Source organism: Penicillium rubens (assembly GCF_028828025.1).
Source record: "Penicillium rubens strain IBT 27055 chromosome Unknown utg000002l_segment0_segment0, whole genome shotgun sequence".
Taxonomy (NCBI): domain Eukaryota; kingdom Fungi; phylum Ascomycota; class Eurotiomycetes; order Eurotiales; family Aspergillaceae; genus Penicillium; species Penicillium rubens.
The window spans coordinates 9,832,671-9,858,062 of record NW_026890600.1 but is presented as its reverse complement, the minus strand read 5'-3'; the positions used below and the strand labels follow the sequence as shown (position 1 = coordinate 9,858,062).

The 25,392-nt window shown below is 48.5% G+C and overlaps 10 protein-coding genes across 10 annotated transcripts; 3 read left to right on the top strand and 7 right to left on the bottom strand.

Moving 5' to 3' along the window:
* Positions 1–110: 110 nt before the first annotated feature.
* Positions 111–1,593, top strand: N7525_006180 (fungal specific transcription factor domain-containing protein; the record flags this gene model as incomplete). The annotated part of the gene is made up of 5 exons (XM_061213642.1): positions 111–122; positions 208–239; positions 298–608; positions 715–941; positions 1,066–1,593. 5 exons carry the CDS (start codon positions 111–113, stop codon positions 1,591–1,593), a joined length of 1,110 nt encoding a protein of 369 aa, XP_061070663.1.
* Positions 1,594–2,856: 1,263 nt separating this feature from the next.
* N7525_006179 (uncharacterized protein) lies at positions 2,857–6,067 on the bottom strand (the record flags this gene model as incomplete). The annotated part of the gene is made up of 2 exons (XM_002564006.2): positions 2,857–3,824; positions 4,615–6,067. 2 exons carry the CDS (start codon positions 6,065–6,067, stop codon positions 2,857–2,859), a joined length of 2,421 nt encoding a protein of 806 aa, XP_002564052.2.
* Positions 6,068–7,147: 1,080 nt separating this feature from the next.
* On the bottom strand, positions 7,148–8,839 carry N7525_006178 (oleate hydratase; the record flags this gene model as incomplete). The annotated part of the gene is made up of 2 exons (XM_002564008.2): positions 7,148–8,228; positions 8,295–8,839. The coding sequence occupies 2 exons, from the start codon at positions 8,837–8,839 to the stop codon at positions 7,148–7,150; spliced, it is 1,626 nt and encodes a 541-aa protein (XP_002564054.2).
* Positions 8,840–10,643: 1,804 nt separating this feature from the next.
* Positions 10,644–12,057, bottom strand: N7525_006177 (NAD(P)/FAD-dependent oxidoreductase; the record flags this gene model as incomplete). The annotated part of the gene is made up of 3 exons (XM_002564010.1): positions 10,644–10,908; positions 10,960–11,203; positions 11,250–12,057. 3 exons carry the CDS (start codon positions 12,055–12,057, stop codon positions 10,644–10,646), a joined length of 1,317 nt encoding a protein of 438 aa, XP_002564056.1.
* Positions 12,058–13,312: 1,255 nt separating this feature from the next.
* On the bottom strand, positions 13,313–13,738 carry N7525_006176 (uncharacterized protein; the record flags this gene model as incomplete). Its single annotated transcript, XM_061213641.1, has 2 exons — positions 13,313–13,508; positions 13,629–13,738. 2 exons carry the CDS (start codon positions 13,736–13,738, stop codon positions 13,313–13,315), a joined length of 306 nt encoding a protein of 101 aa, XP_061070662.1.
* A 457-nt stretch (positions 13,739–14,195) lies between these two features.
* On the bottom strand, positions 14,196–14,479 carry N7525_006175 (uncharacterized protein; the record flags this gene model as incomplete). The annotated part of the gene is made up of 2 exons (XM_061213640.1): positions 14,196–14,213; positions 14,279–14,479. The coding sequence occupies 2 exons, from the start codon at positions 14,477–14,479 to the stop codon at positions 14,196–14,198; spliced, it is 219 nt and encodes a 72-aa protein (XP_061070661.1).
* A 933-nt stretch (positions 14,480–15,412) lies between these two features.
* N7525_006174 (uncharacterized protein) lies at positions 15,413–16,790 on the top strand (the record flags this gene model as incomplete). The annotated part of the gene is made up of 3 exons (XM_061213639.1): positions 15,413–15,670; positions 15,704–16,114; positions 16,146–16,790. 3 exons carry the CDS (start codon positions 15,413–15,415, stop codon positions 16,788–16,790), a joined length of 1,314 nt encoding a protein of 437 aa, XP_061070660.1.
* A 560-nt stretch (positions 16,791–17,350) lies between these two features.
* N7525_006173 (N,N-dimethylformamidase beta subunit family domain-containing protein) lies at positions 17,351–19,641 on the bottom strand (the record flags this gene model as incomplete). The annotated part of the gene is made up of 2 exons (XM_002564011.2): positions 17,351–19,498; positions 19,552–19,641. 2 exons carry the CDS (start codon positions 19,639–19,641, stop codon positions 17,351–17,353), a joined length of 2,238 nt encoding a protein of 745 aa, XP_002564057.2.
* Positions 19,642–20,832: 1,191 nt separating this feature from the next.
* Positions 20,833–22,563, top strand: N7525_006172 (uncharacterized protein; the record flags this gene model as incomplete). The annotated part of the gene is made up of 4 exons (XM_061213638.1): positions 20,833–20,955; positions 21,022–21,084; positions 21,135–21,580; positions 21,630–22,563. The coding sequence occupies 4 exons, from the start codon at positions 20,833–20,835 to the stop codon at positions 22,561–22,563; spliced, it is 1,566 nt and encodes a 521-aa protein (XP_061070659.1).
* Positions 22,564–23,030: 467 nt separating this feature from the next.
* On the bottom strand, positions 23,031–24,347 carry N7525_006171 (aldo/keto reductase; the record flags this gene model as incomplete). Its single annotated transcript, XM_061213637.1, has 5 exons — positions 23,031–23,366; positions 23,444–23,524; positions 23,588–23,841; positions 23,872–24,091; positions 24,144–24,347. 5 exons carry the CDS (start codon positions 24,345–24,347, stop codon positions 23,031–23,033), a joined length of 1,095 nt encoding a protein of 364 aa, XP_061070658.1.
* Positions 24,348–25,392: the final 1,045 nt, after the last annotated feature.

The window sequence follows — 25,392 nt, the reverse complement described above, 5'->3', positions numbered from 1 at the left end:
AGCCTAAACCCTAAGCCCTAAGCCCTAAGCCCTAAGCTTAAGCCTAAAACCCTAAGCCTAAGCCCTAAGCCCTAAGCCCCTAATGAGGTGGATGCGGCCGTGCGGCGACAATGGAGGACGTGGTAAGTGGCTACTCTGACCTGACTACCTTTGGGAAGGAATATATAGATCCCGTGGACGGGCGCCGGCTGACATCGTTTGTTACAGGCTGGCTTGGTTCAGGTACATCCCTCTTCTGGGTCCTGTTGATATCCGATTGGATACGAGACACCCACGTGAATGACTGACTCGGTGCAGCTTCGATTCCTTCCTTTCATTCGGGTTCGGTCGACCTCAATCCACCCAGTTCGAGTCCGTCGACGACCAAGCTTTCCTCAAAGCCCGCCTGTCTCATCCGCTCCCCCGTCCAGGCACTCCAGCCAGCTTGTCGCTATATGGCGACGCATATATTGCAGCGACGGCTCGATTGGCTCATGTCGCTCGATCATTCGTCTTGTGGGTAGAGGAGCAAGAGCCAGTTGGGTCTCTGGACGGCCAGTCTTTGTTGTCGATGTTGTCGAATCTAAACGGAAAGTTGGACGACTGGTGCAAGCTCTGGGTCTGGTCCGGTACGTCTCTTCCTCCCACCTCTGAGTGTTGTTTCGCGTGGTGACTCGGCACTTGGGAGGGGAAGGATGGCGGGATATCTGTTGTGGTATTTGGCTGACGTGACAGGATCGTCCCATGCCCTTTATCTCGGCGCGTCAGCGCGTATAGCCCGACTGCAGGCCGAGCACCTTCGCCTGAGCATCAATGCCATGGCTCTCCGCTCGTCGACCCACAGCGACGGTCACGAGAGCAGCGTCACATACCTTCGCAAAGCGCTCAACGCAGCAAAGAGCACGATCCAAACACATTTCGAATCGAGTCAGACCGATCTCGCTCTGAGCTTTGCTACGGACGTGCGTTTGCGCTCTTCTCTGCCCACCTCATCTCCCTCCTCCTCAGGCTATCGGCCCCTCATGGCGTCGTGCCTTGCCGTAGTCCGAATACCATACAGGCTCCTTGCTGAGTGCGTGATTATAGTACATGACCATGGCCTTTGCCCAAGCTGCAGTCTTTCTGATCCGCTTGACAAAGGCATCCCCCCTCGTCCAGCAGGTAGTCTCGCTCGACCCCGCGGTCGTCAGCCATTACCTCACCATGTCGGTCGACCTGCTCGAAGTGGGCGACATGTCGGAAACGCGCTTGTCGACCTACTTTGCACGGACTATCCGAGGAATTTCGCGTGCCGCAGGACTCGCTATTCGTCCTGACGATTCCACGACTATAGCCGGTGTGGCTGGCGACGGACGAGGAGATCAGCCTTATGTACCCGAGCAGTCAATGTCGCTGGTGAGCGCGGACGGTATAGGCGACGCCGGACTCTACGACGCCGAAACGTTCGGGGCGGGACATGATCCCTTCGACTTGAGCTGCGTGCTCGGCCTGTCGGGTGTTGGTGTGGCGCAGGATACGGAGTGGCTCGACCCGGCTCTGGGGAACCTGGGACCCTTCACGCAACCTACAACGCCTTTGAATATGATGTTTGGTACCGGGGAAGGATCTGTCTAACGTCGGGACCCATATCGGCGGACCAGTCCTCTTCCGTGGGTTGTTTGTATTGCGACGCTACAATACATACGTGGACGGTGCAATGTGCACGTGGCCGCCGCGGTGGTACGTAGTCCCCAAACCCCTCAGACTATTTCCCTTCGTATCTCAAGTCGTGTAGGACAGCCCCGGTGCACGATATCCGCTCTCCTATACCGTACCAAATGTCCGACCTAAGATGCAGAGCGGCAGCAGCGGTGTTTCGCGCATCTATACGCACGTCATGATGCCAGACATTAACAAACTGATCAACTTAAGAACTGTCCAAAGTAGTGTTGAATTGCCGTCAGAAACTCGTTATGGTATTAAACAGTAACCAGCGAGTAATAAGAAGATCCTAATGTTATTAAATGAGCTTCCTTGCTATCTAGCCTCACGGGGTTTCCGCCGGTGTATTCGTGTGCAAACTGTTAAAGTTTCCGACTATAGAAATTGAGTTTAGGCGATGTGCAAAAAAGAGCTCTAGTCTACTCCAGCGCAGAAGAACGCAAAAGTGAGTGAAAGGGATGAAGGGCGGCGAAGACGGGTCGTTTTATGTTGGAGGGCATTGAAGGGAGGCTAGGTGACGGCGTGTTGGGGCGCTAATCCCAAAAAGGCAAAGCTAACTAGAAAAGCAATTCACAGGTCCTCTGTTTACAACTTGAAATCATGAATGGAAGTAGCCAACGGATAAAAAATCCCTTCGTGGCATGCCACACTTAAAACGGTTCTTCAATAGTTCAGGGAGCGCCCTCTTTTTCGTCCGTTGCCCTAGGCCCATTACTAAGAAAGACTGCGCTAGATGGTTGCCATTGTTATTGAAATCGCGACGGCTTTGTCCAAACTGGAGGAACGGGGACATTGTGAAGAGAGAAATAGATCAGCAAAAAATAAAAGTTTCTGGAATGATTCAATGTTTTCCTTGCAAGACTGAGATGATCTTAGGATTGGAGGGGTTGAAATAGACATCTTTATACTCGCCGAGCTTGGAGAAACAGGCATATTATAAACAAGCGTTGTTGAAATATGATGTTGTGTTTATCGCTCTTACTATGTGTTCTGGGGTGCACAGCTCGGTAGTCAAATACGTTAACTAACTAGTGAAAGGGGATTTGAACCCTGAGCACTATGGGTCTTTGTAACCATATGGTTGTACCAGATATATCCTGCTTTCTACAAAACACACTTATTTTCCTATTCAATCTTCCACCTATAAGGTTGTTACTTCCAGAGCTCACAGTAAGACTACACCCCCGTCATAAATGCTCCAGCTCTCTCCGAACACCGACGCGCCTCTTCGCGAAAGTTCATGATCCAGCCGACCATCAAAACATCATGAGGAACATTCTCTTCCACGAAAAGCTCAACGGAGGAAGCGTTCTGTGGCAACTTTCCAAAAGCATATGCCAGTTCCTGATGTGCCTGACATAGCACCTCTCGACCCCCCGTGACAATGAGCACAGGCGAAGGCAGAGGAAATGGATGTCGTATAGGAGCCACGAATTGCTCGATTGGCTCGGTTATCTCCAAGTCACCAAGAAATTGCTTCGCACCCCAGGCAGGGAATGATGCGGGAATACAATCTGTTTTGTAATTTTGGCTTTCGATCCAGGCATGAGTGTTGTGGGCATTTAAGACATTGCACCAGGGTGAGAAGACCCAGCTGCACTTTGGTGCCGGTAGAAGAGATGGGTTGTCGTATTGTACAATATACCGTAGCAGTCCTAAGACGAGGTCCCCCCCACAGCTGTCGCCACTAAGCACCAGGCGTGATGATGGAATATGCATAGTATGAATCAAGTAGTACCAGGCTGAAATAACATCTTGGAGTTGTGCTGGGAACCGCCCTCTCGGGTCAACAGCTAATCGATACTGAAGACAAAACACATAAGTGGCCGGTGTGTGAGATAAAAGGTTGTTCGCTAGAAAGCGACAGGAGGCTGTTCGGCCGTCGCCTAGTACGTACGATCCACCATGTAGGTGCAGTACGACATAATCGCCTTCGGGGACCAGAGTTTCCGGTGACAAGCGTTCTGGGTACCATGTCCCTCCTATTGTTTCTGGCTTAACCTGTTCGTCTACTGCAACTCCGATATATAGCTCGGGCTTTGCAGGCTCAATCAGAACAAATTGTTTGCCTTCGAGATTCGGCTTTAGAGAGAGATGGGGTCTCATGTGAAGTGCCGTGAACATTCGGAGAGACACTTTGAGTGCTGTATTCGTCAAAGCTTGCCTATACGTCCATTTCTGATCTTGTCTATGCCCGCGATGCAGATACGCGACCGCCAATAGGGGCAGGCGAGAAATCGAAGTGTCCTTCTGGGACGAGGCCATGGAGGATATCAAGCAATGAAAAAGTGCTGTCACGAAAGCGAAGCGCAGCCTTCTTCAGGTCCTTTGGGACACCGTTCGTCTCCACAGAACCTCCAAATGCTCTTGTTTCAACTCATACTGGCAGGTAGTATGATGTAATTTATAATGATCAATCTTGGTCGTTGACGTCTTCTGTGATTGTTCCCCACTCGGCCTAGGTCAGCCGCCCCCTATAGGATAGTGATTTCCTTGTGCTTCTACATAAGCCAATGAGGGCAGCTTATAGAAGTGGCTATCGTCACAACTTATTTAACCCAATAAACCAGGAATCAGTTGATTTGTTTTGACCCCATTTCGAGTTACCAACCGTTTGCTTCACACCTTAAAGAGGTGGATACAGTCATCAGTTAAACTGTAGAAAGACGGTAACCATAGTGGTATATACCATGCAGGCAACCCCCACTGTAATTATCAACATATCTCCTCCTTTTTCCCACCAGGTAGTCGCGATACCTTTCCAATGCAGATAAGCCGGATACACAAAAATTAAAGGAACACATGAAATAGATCCCACTAAAGCAACAAACTTATCCAAGTCCCTGGCGCCCAGGGCTGCAACCAAGGCGCAGAGAACGACAATACCTGTCCTGAAAGTATTCTTTTTCCACTTTATGAGGAGATCGCGCTGACCAGATTTGCGGCCGAATAACTTTCTCTCCATGATTCGCAAAGCAGGAAAAAGCTGCACCGGGGTGCCCACGAGAACAGCTAGCGAGAATAATAACCGGACAGAATTGACGAATTTATCCGACTGTGGGAAATTGCTGATGATATTGATCTTTGTCTGGCTGCCGAATGCCCCGTACGAGAGAATCCCGAGAGTGGCGAAAAGAAAAGTTATAAGAGCCATGACAATGTAGAGGATGTGATCGAACCGGTCTGGTTGTGACATCGAAGATTGTATGGGGAGAATCAGGCCTATCCCTTCGAACATGAATATTGATGACCCGATCGTTAGGGTAAATGTGTTGGAGTCGAAGAGCTTGACTGTGGGCTGCAATCCCCGCTGAGAAATTTCTGAAATATCGTAGTAGTATATGTAGCCAATAGCGATAAAGATGAAGACGTCAGCAAGTAGTGCAACTGGTCCGAGTCGGGAGATTTTGCGAATGAAGGCAAGAGGCACGATGATCACTAACTGCAGCGCGATGATTGTGGAAATGGACGGTGTGTTAATATTATAGGTGGCCACGCCCTCTATGAATGAACGTAGGTTATTCGCGGTGAACGCAATGGCGGCACACACGAAACCAAGCTGCGTAGTCGCGATCGAAAGGCGAATAAGTGAGCGAAGATGGGAGCTGGAAATAGATTCCCCAATATCGCCGTATCCACCACCATACCGTCGCTGGCATTGAAGCAGCAAATGGAAAGAGATGGTTGTCAATATAGAGACTGTGACGAGAGCAATTGATGAAAAGAGCATGCCACCGTTGCGGAACGCCTTGGGGAGGAAAATGATCCCTGTTCCTATAAAGGCCTTGAGGAGCGTGAAGAAAGTTTTCATGTCTGACGCGTCCCCTTGTGAGCTCTCACGAATGGGAAGCAATGGCCTTATTTCCGGCTCTACTTCATTCCCCGGGATTCCAGCACTTTCAACGTCTGTCTCATCTTCCGACTCGATCAGGTCTTCGCCGGCGAATCTTCCGTATAATTCTAAGAACTCAACGAAGCTATTCGGTGCATATTTGTTGGCGAAGTCACGTTTGTTTCGCCTCAAGAACTGCCGGCGAAACGCCCCTGGTTCACCGTGTATCGTAATATCGAGATCATCGTCCGTTTCCAGCCTGGGAGGATGCGAGAATGTTGCTGCGCGCTGATCCAATCCGGCCCGTTTCAAGCGAGCTTCAGTACGATAGAGGTCGCGATGTATATCGCCTCCTTGCAGTTTTAGAGAGGACTGTTGACCATGTCCTATGAATGTGGATCGTCGGTTCCCATCGTAATCTGTAGCTTGTGTATCCCGCACATCACCGTCATACTCAGTGATGCCATCATAAGCCCCGGTAAATCGCGGATGTAGATGCCTAGAGATAACCTTTCCCGTATTGTCGGGGTGTTCTGGGGCTCGAGTATCCGCCATCATATCCCTAAACCTGGTACCTTTTCCTGGACGCCCCTTTATCACTGGCAATTAAGCGTGTATAGTAAGCATACATATGTACCTAGGTAGGTACCTAGGTGCTTATGAGGGTGCCCGGATTACTCTGTCATGTGACCATAGAGCTAATATGACTTGACGTCATAATTACCCCGGACTTATTGGCCAAAAATATCCGTATGATATAGACGGCAAGATCACAAAAGTTTAGGATTCCTGAATTTTTTGGTATTTGAAAGGTAGGTAAACTCATAAAGATACACAATAGGTTGTATTGTGTAGTGTGAAAACCGTGGAGAGGGAAACAAGGCAGTAAGACTGTATACAGATGTATAGAGACGGTCAGGTGACTATAGGAGACCTCCACAAATTCGTACATTGTCTTTTAGGAGTCTATAAATACCATTACACGGTTGGCATGACCGGAAGGGTATTGTAGGGCGGGGAGCTTCATAGCCAGGAGTACAGGGCTAGCCGACAGAGGTCATACGATACAGTGAAGGATGTAGTATATTGAAAGCGTTGAACGTTCTTTTTGATAGCGATTGGCTCTGGTGTACGTACACTACATCCCACCGGTCAGTTACCCATATATGTAGATATACTGAGAATGCTCAATTTATCCTCCTACATGTGTTGACCCATACGTTAAGACGGACGTGAACTAAGATAACACTTTATTGAATGATTTAACCGTTTGCAGTTTTTCAGTGAAAAACTGCAATGCTTTTCAATCATTTAATTATGTATGCGTCTTTCCTATATTGGGCGTATTGACGGACCGGACGTTTATATGTGTCATTGAAATAATCACCCATAAGCTGTAATTTTATTTGTCGTATCAATTGAATGTAGGTAGTATGTAAGGTTAGGTCAGATAGGACAGATAGGACAGAGATATTCGAGTTATCTTGACATAGGTTGGTTTATTTTCCGATCTCACGTTTCATATCCCAGTTTGTGTGCCTTCATAGAAGGACTTCCATGAATAGAACGTACGGTACCCGACTTCAACCTCAGTGGGCCAACCCCTATAAAATAGTTGCAGAATCCTATAACTGCTCACTTACAAAGTAGAGTAATCAAAAGCCTTGAGATTGACGGGCTAGGAGATTCCTCTGCCCAAGGTTCAAGGCCCATAAGATGCGATACAGCTATACGTGCCGCGTGCACGGCGTAGCTCACGTCCACACAACTTCGCCCCGGAGTCTCGACAAAAGATCCAACTAGGCCTACATTGGAGATGGATTTGGGGGTAATGCAGGCCCGGTCTTCAAGGGATCTCGTCAATAAAGTTGAGCTCATTCGTGGCATTGCCCGTGGGATGACAATAGAACGCTGTAGGGCTTCCATTGCCATATCTCCAGGAAGATCCAGATGATATAGGATCTCGGACATGACTTCTGCACCGGAGCAAGAGAGCATGGTTTTCTTAACGTGATCACCTTCAATTTCGGGCAGGAGCGCAAAGCCCCAGAGGACACGGACATCTTGCGGCTGCTGAGGGAAAACGGGTTGAACGGGAAGGCAAATACTTAGTCCCCAGCTGCTATCCTTCATAATAATCATTGCACCCGCTTGACAGGGGCATTGTGACAAGGATTCGAGACGATCGAAAAACTCCATGTCCTCGGTTGTTACCGTGAAAGACTCCAATATAGACTCGGACTTGCGTGTGCAAAATGTGTAAGGGTTGCCAATGCCCTGGTATTTGTTTCCAACTTCTAACCATAGTGACCAATTTGCGTCGAGGTGATCGCTTGCTTCAATTGAATGCCAAGGCGGGGGGTGGTCGTTTGTTCCAATTGCGCATCCCGAAACAGTTGACCCCAGCGTAGCAAGAACGAGGTCACTAGGTCCTAGCTTTTTCTGGAAATCCAGCCCATGCCGCGAAAGGCTTAATTGGGTGATCGCATACTGGTTCTGATTGAGGGTTGTCTCGATATTTCTTATTTTGGTGCCGAATTGAAAATCCACTCCTTGACTCTGGAGAAAGAAATATATGGGAAGGTGTAATGACTCGTATTGATAGTGGCCAGTGATATCCAGGCAGCTTGAGATACTCAGGCTGCGAAAACCGGATAGGTATTGCCTAATTGCGCGTCGAAATTCTGCGGCGCTATGCCAGGGCTGGAAACCAAACCTATCAATTTCGCAATTTCACAAATCAGACCCAGGATCCAGCCGAGTGGACTATTCAATTACTCACTGAATTGACCAGATTGTCCAAAAGGTACTCTCAAAAAAGCTTCTCCGGAAAAGGTCCCGTATTGCGACTCCTTGCAGGGTTTTCTCCCTTTTCATAAGGAGGCGTACTAGGTTAATTCGGTGGTTCCAGCTTAGATTCAAAGAATCTGTGGGCAGATGCTTGAAGCGTCCATCTTTCTGAGCGATGAAACAAGTACGCCCTGTTCTGTCGATAGCGAGTCGTTTCTCCTCTTGTTGAATGTCATCTAGAAATGATTGGCCCTCCGCCACTGCCGATGGAATCGCATCAAGGAACTCCTTCAGTTCAGAGCCAATAGGAACAGGGAGACAAGCTGCAAACTGATCGTATCCTGCGTGGGCACTGCCCTGCCGATGTATTGTTTCTTGCAAGGACAAGTGCTCGTCGAGGATGTGCACAGCAGAAGGACGTAATTTAGCATGTGTTATCAGATAAACAGCCGATGCTAGAGATGCGGTTCCGCTTCCGAGAACCCAGGCCTCTGTGGCCTCTGGGGAGCGTTGATTGCGTCGGGAGGATCCGTCCATCAAGAGTGTCTAACAAGGAATGGAAATAAGACGGTTTGATACCCGATTGCGGTAAAGTGCTCAAGGCAGCGAGAAAGAAAAAGAAAATTTCCTTTGCGAACACTTGGTCGTCTAGGATCATTATATTTTATCAATCACCAGAAGCCCATCCGTGGTGGCGATACATGACGTTGACAGCCTTAGCCAACACGAAGCCTAACGCTGTCCGTCCCATGGAGCTACTGTAGCCCCCGATTTATTTGAGCCGTGGTTCTACGAACCCAAGTTGCTCATCGGGTAACGAGCGAGGAGTCTATATATCTCCATATTCCAAAAGGGTGACATGTTGTTCGTAGTTAACCGCACCATGGTATTCCGGACCTAGTAGCCGTGGTATCGGCGCAACAACAATACTCTTGAAGCAAAAGACACCAGCCCTTGGGGTCGATTAGTGGGGTTGTATCCAACTTTTATGGCATCTGAGAAATGCTGATTTAACATCCTTGACCCGTCAATCGGTACCGGGTAGATATCCCACCCAAAGTTCGTTCAACGTCGATATCAAGTTTATTTCCTTGCTACCCTAACCGATACCTCATCTTGAACGCCCAACAGCCCTTGTCCACCCACAAAACGGTCGTATGCGTGTAAGAAACATGATTTTGACCTGTATTTCGGATAGGACTTTGATTAAGTCCCGACGGCAAAGCTACCTAGGTAGACAGCATTTATTTTCTATATAACCCACTCCAGCTAATCAGTTGTTGTTTAAACTACTTTGTGTAAGGCGCGTCTTGGCTGGCATTTTTCTTGCTTTTATGACAGACAAGTCTTTTGGGTAATTGAAGAAATCTAAAATGTTCTGAGACAAGGAACCCGGGCGCGGAAAACATAGATTCTCTGGCAAATCACTAACGGAGATATTCATGCCCGAAACCTTCCCTAAGACTTTCGACCGAACCAACACCCGGAAGATCCGGGGGTTTCCACGGGCGGTAGAAATAACGCATGCGTGATGACGGCTCTGAAAAACAAAAAGACGAACAAAAAGACGTCTCAGGGCACATTGATAGCGGTTGTTGTACATCATTGGTGTTATTCAGATGCTGGTGACACTACAGAAAAGGAACGGGAATTAATGGAGGTGCAATCTGGATGGAGATGGAATGGATGGAGAAAACACTGCGTCGATTGACGATCTCGCACGAGGAGAGGAGGAAGAGAAGGGAAGGAGAGAGAGCTATCATACATCTAGGTTCTATCACATGGTAATGCCTCAGGCATCCAACAGGAATACAGACGTGCAAGCATTGACGCGGGGATACGGGAGATGACCAGCTGTCGCCTCCCGGCTTGGATAGCTCGCTCCTTCAGCTGGGAGACAATTAGCCCAACCTCCTGCTGCGCGCATGCACCTTGCGGCACCCACAGGGGAGGAGGACATAATCTACTGCGCGCCAAGCACAGTCGGCATCAGTGCCCAGGGGACGGAGACAGAGCTCGGTCAGGACAAAGGAAAGCTCATGCCACTGATTGTTATTTGTGAACATCCAAGTCCAATTGCCAAGGTCTTTCTGGTTGGTCTCTAGCAAACATGTGTGACCTGACAAATAGGGCATCAATCAGATGAATGCCTGCATAAGAAAACTTTCGAACATTCCGGGTGAATCCAATGCAAACCAGTCGTTTTAATCTAAGTAATTATTTCGAGGACCAATACAAATCACATGATGTAATATCAAGCCTACCACGATGGAGGTTTGGCGATCTCCAGCGAGGGCGCCAGTGATGCTTGTTTTGGCTTGAAGAGCCTCTCCGATTTCCTCTATAACTTCGCTGCAGGTTCCAGTAAATGCTTCATCTCAGAGTTTGGGTACTCCACGTTTTGAGACGAGTCAGGTCGCTGTCGATCCCATGCCCACCTTTCTATCAGTTCGGGCGCTAATTCTCCCTCAAGCATCTGCATGATGTACTTGCCCAGGACGGGGAAAAACTTGTATCCATGGAATGAACCACATGTGGCAATGTACAGTCCCTTGGAGGCAGAGTGAGGCGAGATAATAAAGTCCGAGGTAGTGGTGAAAGCGTCCCTGGAGAGTGTTAAAAAAAAGCCAATCGTTGGGTAGTCAGAGGCCACTAACCAGCAAATGCGGTGTTTCGTCATCTCCCATGTGGCACTTTCAGGTCCATACCACAGATTCCTGGACTCTACAATATCCTGCTTGAGGGGTCCTGGAACCTTCCACTGGTTATAGTCCTGTGTGGGTGGAGGAGACGAGATGTAATGTCCAGGGAATACCTCTCGAGTGTTTGTGAAAATCTTAGATCCCCACCACTTGAGCTCCCGGTCTTTAGTAGGAGGAATGCTGCCAATAAAGGGTTTCCCTGGAGATTATTAGTGGGGTTCACGCTAATATACCAAAAAGCGTACCTTCATCCGGTGTGTAACCCTGGAAGCCAACAGGCATGTCCTTGAACTTTTGGTATTGCTCCTCGTTGAGTTGTGCCATTCCGGTGGTAATACCAGCCGCAACAATTCGCTCTCCAGCTCGTAGCCCAGCGTTTCCGCTCTTCACGGCACTCCACTCTAGCAATGTCGGCGTGAACGCCCCAGCAGCGACGACAACATGCGAGGCCGACAATGTGTCTCCAGTTCGTGTCTTCACACCGGTGCAAGAGCCACGACCATCGAACTCAAGGTTAGTAACAGATGCAGTGATGTATGAGACTCCCAATTCTAAGCATCTTTTTGTTACAGCTCGAAGGGCATCTCCGGCGGCTGCCCAACCACTAGCCCTGTTCACGAGAACCTCCTTAACACCGGTGTAATCAGCATTGTCAAAGACTCCACCATAAAGCTTTCTTGCCTCAGCGACAGGGAGGGCAATGATATCATCGTTGCGACCAAGTTCCTTGTGGTTTGTGATGACATTTTGCGCGTACTCGCTGCGGCACGTCCAGTAAACGCCAGTTTGGTGAAAGTGTGGCTGCCAAAGAGGGTCGGATTTGAAAATCTCTTGAGCCTCAAGGGCAAGTCTACAGTAGACCTTGTCGTCGTAATCGGCACGAATAACCTTGTTCCAATCCCATGATGCGGCCACACGCGACTCAGCATCATATGCATCTCGGTCAACCAGAGTTACCGACGCATTGGGATACTTCTGAATGAGGTGGTAGGCGGTTGATACACCAAAGACGCCCGCGCCAATAATGAGGTATGAGGGGTTTCTTGAGGTCATTTCGAAAATGACCCTACAACTTTTTTTTTGAAGCCGACGATTCTTGGTAGCTAGCCAACGAGATGGCCTTTGCGAAGATTCAGAAATGTCAATCCACAAATTTGTGAAATCGTATGTGCGAGTCCCAGTGCTTATTTATCAATAAATCAAGAGTCATCTTGATTCCCATAGACGGTCCGTATGCATCGGGCGGGGGTTCCGGTCGAGCCGATCACATGGGTTCTAATGCCTGGATTTCTAAATTTCGACATCAATTGGACAAATTGGAATGCAGTTCGGTAAAATAGCCGATGCCAAGTATTTAAATAGATAACGGTCAACCAATAAGAGAGGATGTAGTGTTTCGATGTCGGTTCACGGTCCGTCCACGGTCCGTATCTGGTCTGTCGGTCTATACTCCGTACATATGTTGTGTGTACTTTCTGTCTGAGCCTAGCTACTCCGTATATTGCACATGATTCTAGTTCACCAGAACTCACTTGCTGGCATCCGAGCCCGCTCTTCTCATGCGCCATGTCAATCGTTTTCATCTGATACTATGGACCCTGGCCCTCAGCCCAATATTGCGTGGAAATCCCCTTGACACGATTAACAACCCCTTCGGCTGGTATTGATATGATGTCTACCAATCCTCACCGTGGGGATTCATAAACTATCTAGTCTCCTTGTAACTGCCAGGTGTACCTATGCCCCGTGTACACTCGCTTAGTCACTGCTGCCATTTGATCTTTTTCCCTTTTACCTAGAAGCTCAGAGAGGCAAGCAATACACAAATTTTAACCCAACCTTAGAAGTGTGAAGGGTAGTTACGCCGTCAGGTAAAAGTCGGACCGACTTATAAGGCATAGAGCCCTAATCTATCAATCTCTCTTTAGATCCGTCGCAGCCTCTCGCTCAAATCATTCGGGCCACTGAATTTATCATCGTCACCATTATTTACAGGCGAATTGGTGTGCCACCTGGTATGGTATCCCATCCAAATTCCGTATAGGTGTAGTTCTGCATGGTACCTCATAAAGTTGCTACCAGGGCGGCCGTGGTGAGGCTGATTGCACAAGACTTGAATGAACAGCAATCGAGTGATTGTGACCGATATGCTCCGAGATGGAGTCACTAGAAGGATTTATAGCCTCGTTGAGACCGACGGTGATGTAGTTAGTTAGTCCGATTTCATCGTCATTGGCACTCTTCTTCATGTTACCAACCCCGTAATCAAACATTGGCGCTCGATTGTTGTCGTATCCTTTTTTTCAAACTACACCCCGAACCATTGTGCAACCCTCCTCTTGCTGAAGAAATGCCGATGGTCCTCTGTGAATGAAATCTCGATAATATTGATCGATGGGCGAGTCGAGCAAGCGGTGCAAGATGGGGCAGACATGCACAAACCACCGCGACCGATGGTTCGATTGTTGACCAGATGAATACGGGTCCCATCATCCAAGTCACGTCTGTGGCGCTCATAAACTCAGAGAGATAACGGATTCGCACGATGCTGGCAACAAAAACACTGCAATGAATAGTTCAGTCCCATTCACGAAATGAAGCTCAGAAAGATGATGCCAACATACAAGATTCCCACGGCCATAATGCCACAAATTGCTAATTTCTTCCGCAGGGTTATTTGGAACTGAGCTATTCGCGGAAACGGGGTGACTAGGATGATGAAATCATTCAGCATGTTGAGGATCCCTAATGCGAGAAAGAATTGGTTGACGTCGATGCATTTTCCCTCAGTGCCACTGAATTGTGTCCAATGGTTTGCAGGAATTGCCCATAGTTATCCAAAAGATGATAGGATATGAGAGTGTGAGGAATGATCCGCAAACAAGAGCCACTTTCAACCACTGCTGCAGAGGGGAAAAGACTCTCGCATAGAATGAGAGAATGGACAGCCTGGTGCAAGTGCACGACGAGGCATAAATGAACGTGCAGGAGAATAGGAGCTAGTTAAATAAATTTGGATTAGAAGATTGCAGCTGCTTCCAGGGGAATTTGTTTACTCTGTACAAGTCCATCAGTTCTTCGAGTTTGACTGCCCAAATATGTTTTCCTGCACCGGTAGCTCCGCCTGGGGGTATCGTTGCTCCGTTAAATAATGGTCTGTTACTCGGTGTTTCAGTGCTCACCCGCGATACTTATTCCAGTCGTAGCACCTATACAAAGCTTCGAGCAAATAAAACCAGTAAATGTGATCCAAACTGGCTAAGAATTAACTTACTAGTACCGCGATAATTGCCCAGTCATCCGCCATCAGGGCATTTCGGAGGACAATTCGAGCGGTAAATCGTGTCACCAATACAGTAGCCAGGCTGAGCATTGCAATAACCACGCCATTGTTAACAGATACATCACTGGCAGTGAGGTCGATATCTGAAGGGGCTGGCCCAAAGAGAGCGAGAATGCTCGAGTCCTCATTCATAGCAATATGAAGCGAGGGTTCTCACGGCATTGAACCGAAGCACATAGCAGGATCAGATGTCAGACCTGCGAACTGGATGGAATAATTACTGTCTCCATCCACGGGTCATGGATGCTCCCAATCAGAAAAGATCGCAACAAAATCCGATGGCCCCTGAACCCCGTACAACATAAGTACGTTCCAAAGGACACATCCTACCTTATGGAGATAATACACCGGACGTCAAGACCAGATTAGGCTTAGTTCACAGACTAAGGCCATGACAGGCGGTCGACGTCGGCCAAAGAAGCCCCGATCCTGTCAAAAGAAAACTTGTTGTAATTAAGAAACAGGCTTTATGTGGGGAGATCACCGGAGGTGACGCCTCATCCAAATAAACAGCGCGTTGTAGCCCTACCAGGATTGCTAAGCCCTGGAGCCAAGGTCTGTAGCACTACTCCGTATGCATGTCAACCGGCGATTTACCAATGCCAACAAAAACTACATATGTATTTGTCTTATAATTCACCAATTCTGTCATTGGGGCTTCCCCAGGGCTACATATGTGTTCCAAAACAATTAGAAAGCACATCAGACCAAATGGAGTACCTAGGTGCAATACTGTATATTGCCCCAATATGGCCATTCGCGCTATATTTTAGTGAAATTGCGACGTCGCGCCTCGCATGGCCCTAGTCAAGCATCTTCGTCCTTCAACAGAAGTTGAAACTGGCGGCAGTATCTCCCAGCAATGGTCATTAGGCCCCCTTTCAGTTCGCTTAAACTTTCCACAATGTGTATTGTTCAAGCGGAGCCTTTTAGTTGGCCCAATAATAAGAAATCGTTAACTATTCCAGTCTATATACCCGCCCTTTATCCCTCTCGTGGTCTAACAATTAATGCTCCTCTTTGGCATACCCTCTTTAACCCGACATATATAACACGGCTCCTATTATGAATGAACGACCGATTCATAAGCTCACAGCTTTGGAGCGTATCGGCCCAAAGGGCTATCTTCGTTATATCTTCCCCTTTCAGCTCCAAGAGGAGTATGACTTGGATGAAGTTATTTGGGTTCTCCAAGCCGGATATCAAGCGCTCACACAACTGATCCCAGAGGTCGCGTGCCAAGCTGTCCCCGATGGCAGTTCAAAACAAAAGGGTGTTATGAGACTTCGGCAACAGGCGAATGGCGACGTAGCTCGCATCGTGGTCAAGGACCTATGAGCGTCCTTCGAATCTGAGTATGCGGAGTTGAAAGAGAAATCCTTCCCCGTCACGTCCTTCGACGCTGACACTTTCTGTCCCCGTTCTGTTTGGCCTTCAGCTGAAGAGCGATTACCAATTTCAGTTGTACAGGCCAATTTCATCCACGGAGGGTTGATCCTGACATGGTGCATCCTTCACATGGTGGGCGATGGCACAACTTTCTATGCTTGGACAAACATCTGGGCAGAGGAGTGCCGCCGGGCACAGGGACTCGAGATCCTGGATCCCATACAACTCCCACAGGCCATTTGGCAAGACCGGAAACAAGTGACAAAGCCATCCGGGCATAATGCTGGAAAACTCGAAGACCATCCAGAGTATAGACTTCTTCCTTTCACGCCGCAGGGAGCCCCGTCAAAGATGACTTCCTTGAGCCATCGCGGTCAGGTTTTCTATTTTTCCCCGGAATCCGCTGAAGGTCGAGGCGTCCACCATGAACGCGACGGAGCCGACCGATCAAAAATGGATCTCGACCAATGATGCTCTTGCAGCGCTACTCTGGCGTACAGTAATGGCAGTACAGTCGCCCCTCGAGACTCTGGAAGGTGACCCTGTGACATTTTTCAACATTGCTATTGACGGGCGACAACGGACAGATCCCGAGTTGCATCCAGTGACTTTAGGATGTTTCCTAGAATATGTTTCAGTCTCTGCCTCTATCCGCAAAATGTTTAGTACAATGAATTTGGCCGACCTGGCTACGGAAATCCGCAAGGCGATTCTAAGGGCTGACGGACGGTTCACGGATGATGTGGTAGCTCTTGTGGAGCAGCTTGAAGACGTCGACCGGCTGGTACCTACCGCCTTTCTGGATCTTCCCGGCTTCAACTGCGTGCTAACCTCATGGGTGAACTTCGAACTGTACGGGTTGGAGTGGGGACCACTGCTGGGCAACAAGATCGAGGCTGTACGAGTGCCACATGTCGGTTGCATCAACGGCTGTCAAGTTGTGCTTCCAGTTTTGCCGAATGGTGGCATAGAGATTCTGGTTGGTGTGGAAGAAAGTTGTTTGGACCGGCTGCTGGATGACCCTTTGTTCACGAAATATGGCGTTGCTCGATAAGACCTTCATGAATGCGAGTGATTTGACAGCCAATTGTAGAAGGATCACTCGGTGAGCTCGTGACGTAGTAATTGGATGGGACATACGATATGCGCCATGTAAATGACAATCCACTTGATCCACGCATGCCGTGCCGTCAATTCGACAAGGTCGATCTTGCCAGGCAGGAAGACCAAGAAGCCTGTCTGCCCAGGTGCTTCCGATTCCGCGTAGAGATTCGTGTACTGGAAAGTGATCGCGTCGACCGAATGAATGGCTTTGGTGTGCAATGAGATTATGGCTTTTAGTATCCAGCCCTGGGAAGCAATAGAAAAGGAGAAAAGAATAGAGGTTGCCTCGGGCAAATTGTTTGTGTCAACCTGAGGCATGAACAGAAAAATATATTTGTCACCGGGTCCTTTCCCCGGGGCCCCGGGGCCCCGGGGCCGAATACGCGACATGTGCTTTCAACGATAGTATAAGAAAGGGAAAAACAAGAAACAAGAAAACCAACACGATGATCAAAATGCTCTGGAATCCCACTAACAGTACAGTCATCTTTTGCTTCCCATCTGAGAACCTCATTGAACACCACCACCTTTTCCTCTTCTTACGAATTCTCTCAGCACATTGCCAGTCATTGTAGCTACATTGTTACTATAATCGTCCCACCCGAGACTGCAGTACCAGTTGATACTGCCAACGGAAAATACCGCGCCACCTCCCGCGGTGTCATAATATACTAGGTCACTCCTGACCATGTCACAATTGGAACCCAGAGTGTTCACCATGGGGAACATCGAGTCCTCATTGAAAAGTCCAAAGCTATCATCATGCTGTTGGCTTCTGGCTAGTAGGACCGTATTGGATGGTGTCCCAAGCGCATAATCCAGGCGATCGATCTCGTCACCGCTGGCGCCGCCGCCGAAGCCATTTTCGCCAATCGGCTCAGTTGGGTCCATACCCTTAAAAATCCAACTGAACTGGGCATCCTGCACATATCGCAAATCTGCCGTGTAAGGCTTTCCCTTTCCAGCGCCGAACGCACAGGGCCCAATGCCCCAGAGGTAGTTGGGAGCACGACCGCGGCTGCGCCATAGCCCTCCAAGAGATCCGGTGAGACTGTGCATTCGTTCCCCAGCAGGGAACGTAACGGACCGACAACCCTGATCGCCCTTCCGAACTTCAAGGCGATGAGGCTGTTCATTGACAACATCGGCTACCCAGTAGAACCCGTTGCCGCCCAAATACATCATATTACCCCCCGATTTTGCAAATGCGCTGAAGGCGTCGAGAGAACCAAGAGAGTGGTACTCTGGATGACAGCCGGTGATGATGGTCGTGTATTGCGAGGTTGCTTCTCGACCTCTGCTGCTCAAGCAATGATCGGTGATAATGTCATAGGGAATTCCGGAACGTTCCAGGAAGCCCACCATGAGAAGGTCAGCACTGAATTCGCGGGGCCGGTCCAAGGCCCAGTGTACATATCCTGGTCGGAGATTGAGTATCGGTCGGCGAGCACTGGAGTATGCACAGGGGGAGCCGTCTGTGTGAACATCGTAGGCGGAGAGACCCAAATCCGGTCGCCGGGCAAGGTTTTTGTAATACTCGTTTCCCTGTCCGATGCTAACTCCATCCGGAGTTGTCATGGCTGATGATTTGGTCTCATCAAACATTCGTTCATTTGCATACGCGAGGTATGTGAATGTCGTGAGAACCAAAGCCACTTGTGCCGTTGAGCTAGGACCCGGTCGAACGAAGAATGTGACCATGTCGCTTGTTCCATCTGAGCACTTGACTTCAACGGCATACGCGCCGGAGCGAGCTGTCGATGGGATGGTAACGGAGAAGTTCGTTGCCCACTTTGCATCATCCAGGTCATCCTCGTGGAAATGAATCGCACCATATCCGTACGAGGCTTTGGTCCAGTCTGGCTGAGTGCCATCCCAGTCAAATCCTTTGACCGCACGTGTGGGTGCATTGACCAACACACCATGTCGACCGTTTCCAGAAACATCAGCGATAGAGTCGCTAGGTATATCTTTGGAGAAGTCATACTGCGCGAGAGTACGCCTTGATGAGCCCGCCATGGTAAAGGAGGGAGAGTCGATTCGGCCATTGTAAAAGCATGATGGTTTAGAGCTCTGGTGTCCAATGTCTTTGAACATGCCTGCACCAAACAGCAACGAATTCGACCCCAAAATCATGGGTGCCAACATGGCAGTAGTCATGGTCTCGCCATTCGGGGCGATTTCGGCTAGGCGGTTCAACTGACGGATGTTCGAAGTGAATGTGTTGTTAAGGACACTGAGACGGATTTGGAGCCACCGCCAGCGATTCACGACGAGTTGGCTCTGGATAACCTGAATCCTATTCCCGGTGCCGATGAAGAACTCAATGTTTGAGTTCCTCAAAACGACGGCGAAACCAGTTCGAGAAGATATGTCGAGACAGGATATAAGGGTTTGACAATAGTAGTTGACATCAAGCAAGTATGGTTGGACATGAAACTCGACTTCGATGCCCTCCTTCACTGTGGGTGTCACCTCCGCCCAGGATGGGATAAGAGCGTATGAGCCGGGGCAAGCATCTTGATAGCGACCATCCTCGTGGTGGCCAACCGGTACCTCGGTGATATCCTCCAGCACAACGGGGGGAGCATGAGGACCGCTGTACCCCTGGACAAGACGTACTAGGCGGTGATCGTATCCTTTTTCGGAACTTGAAACCTGAAATGGGTTAGCGTATGAGATGTACCAGGGTACGGGTGCAAATAACCTACTTTGATGTCAACTGGGTCTCCCGGGGAGACAATCCAGGGTTCGGCATAACCGATGATCTGGGTGTCTTGATTGTCTTGGTTGGGAGGCATTTCTGTAAAATCGATTCAAATTTTCTTAACGTTGGCTGTGCGTTAGTCCGGGTAGGTGTAGGTGACCCTTACTGGGTTAAGGTAAAAGAGGGGTTAGATGGTTCCTAGTCAGACTTGGAAAAGAGAGCTGAGATTCTAGGCAGTTGGTCTGTCCACATTAGTAGATAAAGCCAAGCTCTAAAGCTATATAGCTGTAGCCAGGATATATGCTCACCAGACTTCCAGGATTGGTAACAGAACAATTTGCCACATTTGGAATGAGAGCAGAGATGAGCCACTTATATATCCTCACCCACTGAAATAAATGAACCTATTGGCTAGAGACAGAGTTATACTTCTGACAATGACAAGCTTCCTCCCGATATCCGATCGGCTGGTCCCAGAGAGGAGGGGGCTTTCCACCAAGCTCTATGGATTAAACGCGTGGTGCACCATCTATTCATAGCAATCCGGTCGGAAAGCCGAGCTGGTCCACACCAATCGCCTATGCGAAGATTCGGAGGTACCTGCCCACATCCATGTACATATATGTATGTAACTTGGAGGGTACTTTCTTCCTGCTTATCCCCTGCACATGTGTCCACCACATCCGCTTATCAACCTCGCTTAGGGGCTTGCCATCTAATGTTACGCCACAGGCCAAATTTGAATTTCCTCTTTTACATGTATTCCTTGGATCTGAAAAACTTAAATAAATCCCAGTCAATACCAAAATAGCCAATTGAATCCATTGACCAAGATACCTTATCTACCTAGGTAGAATGTGAAGTCTTGAGGTGACGAATTCTGATCGGAGAAAGGAGTGTAACCTTGTGTAATCGAGGCGAGAATTTCCGAATGTCGATAGGATACCAATTACTTGAAATTCGAAGATTATAAGATTACAACATTACCACCTTCGGTAGGAGAGGCCAGTGTATTACCTAGGTATACGCTAAGTACCCGGTCCCACTACTGGGGAAACAAGATTACAGTTTACCCCGGACTCTACGTGATCGGCAATGGAGAAGTGATTGGTCGTTTAATTAAATCCCCCGGCATCGTGTTATCAGGGCAGAGCAGGGTAGAGCTCATGATCGTTCTCTGGTGAACTTTATAAGACCCTGACAGCATCTCCTCAAAGGAGTTTCTCCTGCAAGACTTCTCACTCCAGTTCTATATTGCCCACAAAAGAGTTGGGGTTCGCTCATAATGGAAAATCAAGATATTGAATCTCTTGCGGACTCAAAGTCTACACACGCAAAGACCGACTTAGACAAGTCAGCCCCAGGTATGGTGGAAGAAGGTGTGATGGTCACTCTCACAAATGAAGAGGTATGTCCAACTCGATAATCTCTGGCGAAAGAGAACTTCCTAACCCCTTTAGAACATTCGAATCAGAAGAAAGACAGACAAAACGATTTTGACGATTCTTACCTGGGTATACTTCTTACAAGTGAGAGTGTAAGAAATCAATCATATGTCCTATACGATGCTGATCAGCTGCCTGTTAGGTCTTGGACAAGGGCGTCCTGGGAACGGCCTCCATTTTCAATCTGCAGGAGGACACGGGTCTCGTGGGTAGCCAGTATTCTCTAGTCTCGTCCATTGCCCCGATTGCGCAGTTAGCGTGGCAGCCATTCTCGGCATGGCTCATTGTGAAGGTCCCGCCCCGTATTCTGATGCCATCTATGGTCCTCGGTTGGGGGGTTGCAGCAGCAAGTACGGCCGCGTGCAACAGCTTTGCGGGATTGGTCACTGTTCGTTTCTTCCTGGGCCTATTTGAAGCTGGATGTATGCCTCTCTTTACCATCCTCACTGGCCAATGGTATCGTCGTGTCGAGCAACCACTTCGAGTTTCGATTTGGTATTCCATGAACGGAACAGCCACTATGGTAGCTTCTGCTTTATCGTACGGCCTTGGTCATATCCCTTCAGATGCGTTGAAGCCATGGCAAACGTAAGTCACCATACGTCATGACATCTGAATGTCCCTAATTGTCACGCAGAATCTTCCTTGTTGTTGGATTGATTACTATTGTCAGCGCGCCCGTGGTTTATTGGAAACTCGACAACGACATCACATCTGCCCGCTTTCTCACTGAGCACGAACGGCAACAAGGCGTGGAACGTCTCCGTGCGAATAAAACTGGCGCTTCCTCTTACAACTTTGACTGGTCTCATGTTCTTGAGGTTGCCCTAGAACCTAAGAGTTGGCTTTGGGTTGTCATGGCGTTGCTTCCAAACATGGGATCGGCGATGACAAGCACTTTCGGCCCTCTTATTGTCAAGGGTTTTGGATTTGACGCATACCAAACTTCACTGCTTAACATACCCTTCGGTGCCGTGCAAACGGTTGTCATCGTCGCTAGTTGTTGGGCCTCCTACAAGTTGAAGCTGAAATCCGCCGTTTTAGCCGGCTTCATGCTCCCTGTAGTGGCGGGCATCGGAATGCTTTACGGGCTCAGGCATGACGACCAATCCAACCAGGGACCACTACTGCTGGCATATTATCTATGTGCATTTTTGTTTTCTGCCAATCCCCTACTTCTGTCATGGGTCGTGGGAAACACTGCTGGTGCCGCCAAGACGTCCACCACGATGGCACTTTATCAGGTTGGTACATCCGCGGGGGCTCTCGCTGGCCCCCTCCTATTTACCGCAGAGCAATCTCCATCATATCTTCCCGGTATAAGGGCCATTCTTGGGCTCTTCATTGCTTTGGTTGGCTGTGTGGCGCTCCAAGTTCTCAATCTAGCCTTCTTGAATAGGCAGCACAGCAAACGGAGAGTCAGCAATGGAAAGTCCGCGGAGGTCCAGGACAGATCTATGACAAATGCGTTTGAAGCAGACGGCAAAGTGCAGGTTCCACTGTCCGATGAAGCTGCACCATTCCTAGACTTGACCGACCGGAAGAATGACGAGTTTGTGTATATTTATTGAGTGGAAGACTCGCTGGAAGCTCTGTGAGGGCAGTACCACACTCTTTTCGTGTTCTTGTACAATTGAAGATGCAAGACTAGCCTAAGAATCTTGATACTTAAACACGATATATCCCATGTTAAAAATTTCTGATGTGACAAAATCCTTTCTCTTGTGCAAAAGGATGACATAGAACCCAGTGCAAGCAACTATCGCAGACTCGTTTGTCCCATTAAAAGCCCTGCTCATGAAATGTGAAGTCGTGTCAAACCCTTGACCTTCAAAATTTATAACTGGGATATACTTTTTTCTTGCTTCCAAACAGCTTGACAGTCCATGGATGGAGTCTATCTTACATGTGAATCGGGAATCGCGAAAAGGCACGTCTGTAGTACGCAATGATCAGGCAGATACATGTATGTAGTTACAGTTGGTCAATTACAAGTATGGTAGCAATATTTGCAACTAGAAATATGAAATTCTATTCCTTAGAAATGGCCCTCAACCTCGACAGGGGTGTATACCTCCTCCAGGTATTTCTCTTCTTCGGCTGTGAGCTCTTTACCGCGTGCGGATAAAGCATCCTCAATCCTCGCGACGCTGCTAAAGCCAATGATAGGAGTCGTCACTCGCTTCAGCTGCCAGGCCAGTGTAACTTGAGACATAGTCCACTGCTTGCGCTTTGCTAGCTCGTCCACCCGGTTGATGATTTCCATAGATTCAGGGCGCAGGCTTGAAGGCGTTTCATTGCCACCAGCGGACCTGGTAGTGGTTCCTCGAATGTTCAAGGGACGAGCAAGTTGCCCTTCTGCAAGTGGGCCCCACTGATGGAAAAAGAAAAAAAGGCAAAACTGTCAGCCAAAGAAATTGTAGATAGTTACTATAGCAAGGGTCTTCTTACCGGGACAACAGCCACACCCGTTGCATTGCAATATTTGATCATCTCACGTTCTTCTTCACGGTACAGCAGATTGTAACGATTCTTTTCCCGCGTTAGCAATCCAGAGAATATAGTCGGGGGGGGGGGGTCAGACTCGGTACGTACTTGCATCGCAATGAATTTTGTCAATCCGTTCTTCTCCGCGTATGCCTGCATCATGGCAAATTGGTACGCCCACATTGACGAGGCTCCGAGGTACCGGATCTTTCCTGCAATGACCAGGTCATGAAGAGCGTGCATAGTCTCTTCAATTGGTGTGTCGGGATCAAAGCGATGGATCCAGAAGACATCAATGTAGTCTGTCTCCAGACGTTTGAGGGAATCATTCAGTGCGGTGAAGATTGCCGATCGTGAGAGGCCTTTTAACCGCAGTTAGTGACTGTGCCTACCTCGCAAATGCAGTTGCTGTGGCTCACCAAACTGGTTCACATAGTCTTTGGTTTTCTTCAGATCCTCAATGATGGGGTATGCATGAAACTGCTGCTCTCCGACGCAGCTGTACGCCTTCGTCATCAGCACCAATTTGTGCCGCGGGATCTCATATTCCTTGATCGCTTGGGCAATAACTCTCTCCGAGTCACCGTTGGAATAAATGTTTGCAGTATCCCACTAGGTACAGTCAGTTTTCAGTTTTCAGCAAAAGTGAGATAGGGGCACAAACAGTGTTGACTCCTCGATCATAGGCTGCCTTCAGGAGTGGGAGGGCCTTTTCGGGACCAATGACCCAGTTTGCCCATTCAGGGTTTCCAATGCTCATACATCCGACGATGGGAACGGATACACGGAGGCCGCTGTTTCCCAGGCGTCTATACTCGACTTTGGTCTCCGCCAAGGATTTTGCGACTCCTTCTGGGAGAGGTGCCATGATGATCGGGGTTGAATATTTTTGGGGATTGAATTTCCAGTTTCTAGTTTAGCTTAGGATTTCGACTTACTCCCTCCCCATATGCTTTTTATAATTCTTAATGGATGTTCACCATAGCATGCATTTACGGCATTCTACCCGCGGAGAACATTCCGATGGTCGGGTCGGTTCTAGGGGATGGAGTTGGGGAGACAAGATTGGGGCCGATGAAACCGAGAGAGCCGATGTGGGTTGCCTATTACAGGAAAAGCCGCTCGCCTACCCAAAAAGGGAATGTTGTTCGTCTCAAATAGGTAGGTAGATAGAGGATTTCTGCTTTGGGGAAAGACGCGGGGTAGTCACCTGTTTATATTGGACTATTGGGTATGTGCTATCAGCCTACATATACACGGTGGACTGTTTAATCTATAACTAATCTATACCGCGCAGTAGTATGGACTAGTGTTGTTTTAGTACCTGTTAGCTGTCAGATTAATTCTCCCCAACTTTAGTTTCCTGATGAACCTATCCGCTTCTAAACTACCTAGGTAATGGACTAGCGGGACTAAACATTCCATCTCGGCTTTGACAGATTTCCCCGCAAAACCCTATCTCGGTATTACTTATCTAACCGTAAACAAGTACCTACCTAGGTAGGTACCTACCTACCTACATATGTAGCTACTAGTAGTAGTTCGAAGTACCTATTAATAATATTTTCAATCAAGTTCCTACATCTACTGTTACAGCAGAGTAGCAGTGTACTAGTGTAATGGTAGTGTCGCAGTATCGCATTGAATACAACATCTTCAGGAATCGGCTTAGCGTCTCCATATTAGTGAACATAAGAAATATTCGTCAACTCTCGGCATGAGGGGTCCTTGTATCGTGAAACTGATTGGATAGGCCAATAATAACGATACCGCGGTGGTGACATAGTGGAATGGTGGAGGTTGAATACTTTTGTCATTTTGCCATTGGAGCGGAGATGGTGACCCTGGGATGGTAGCGTAGGTCTTTAGTCTCCCTTTCCTTTTTCCCTCACTTTCTCGTAGTCTCCCAAAAG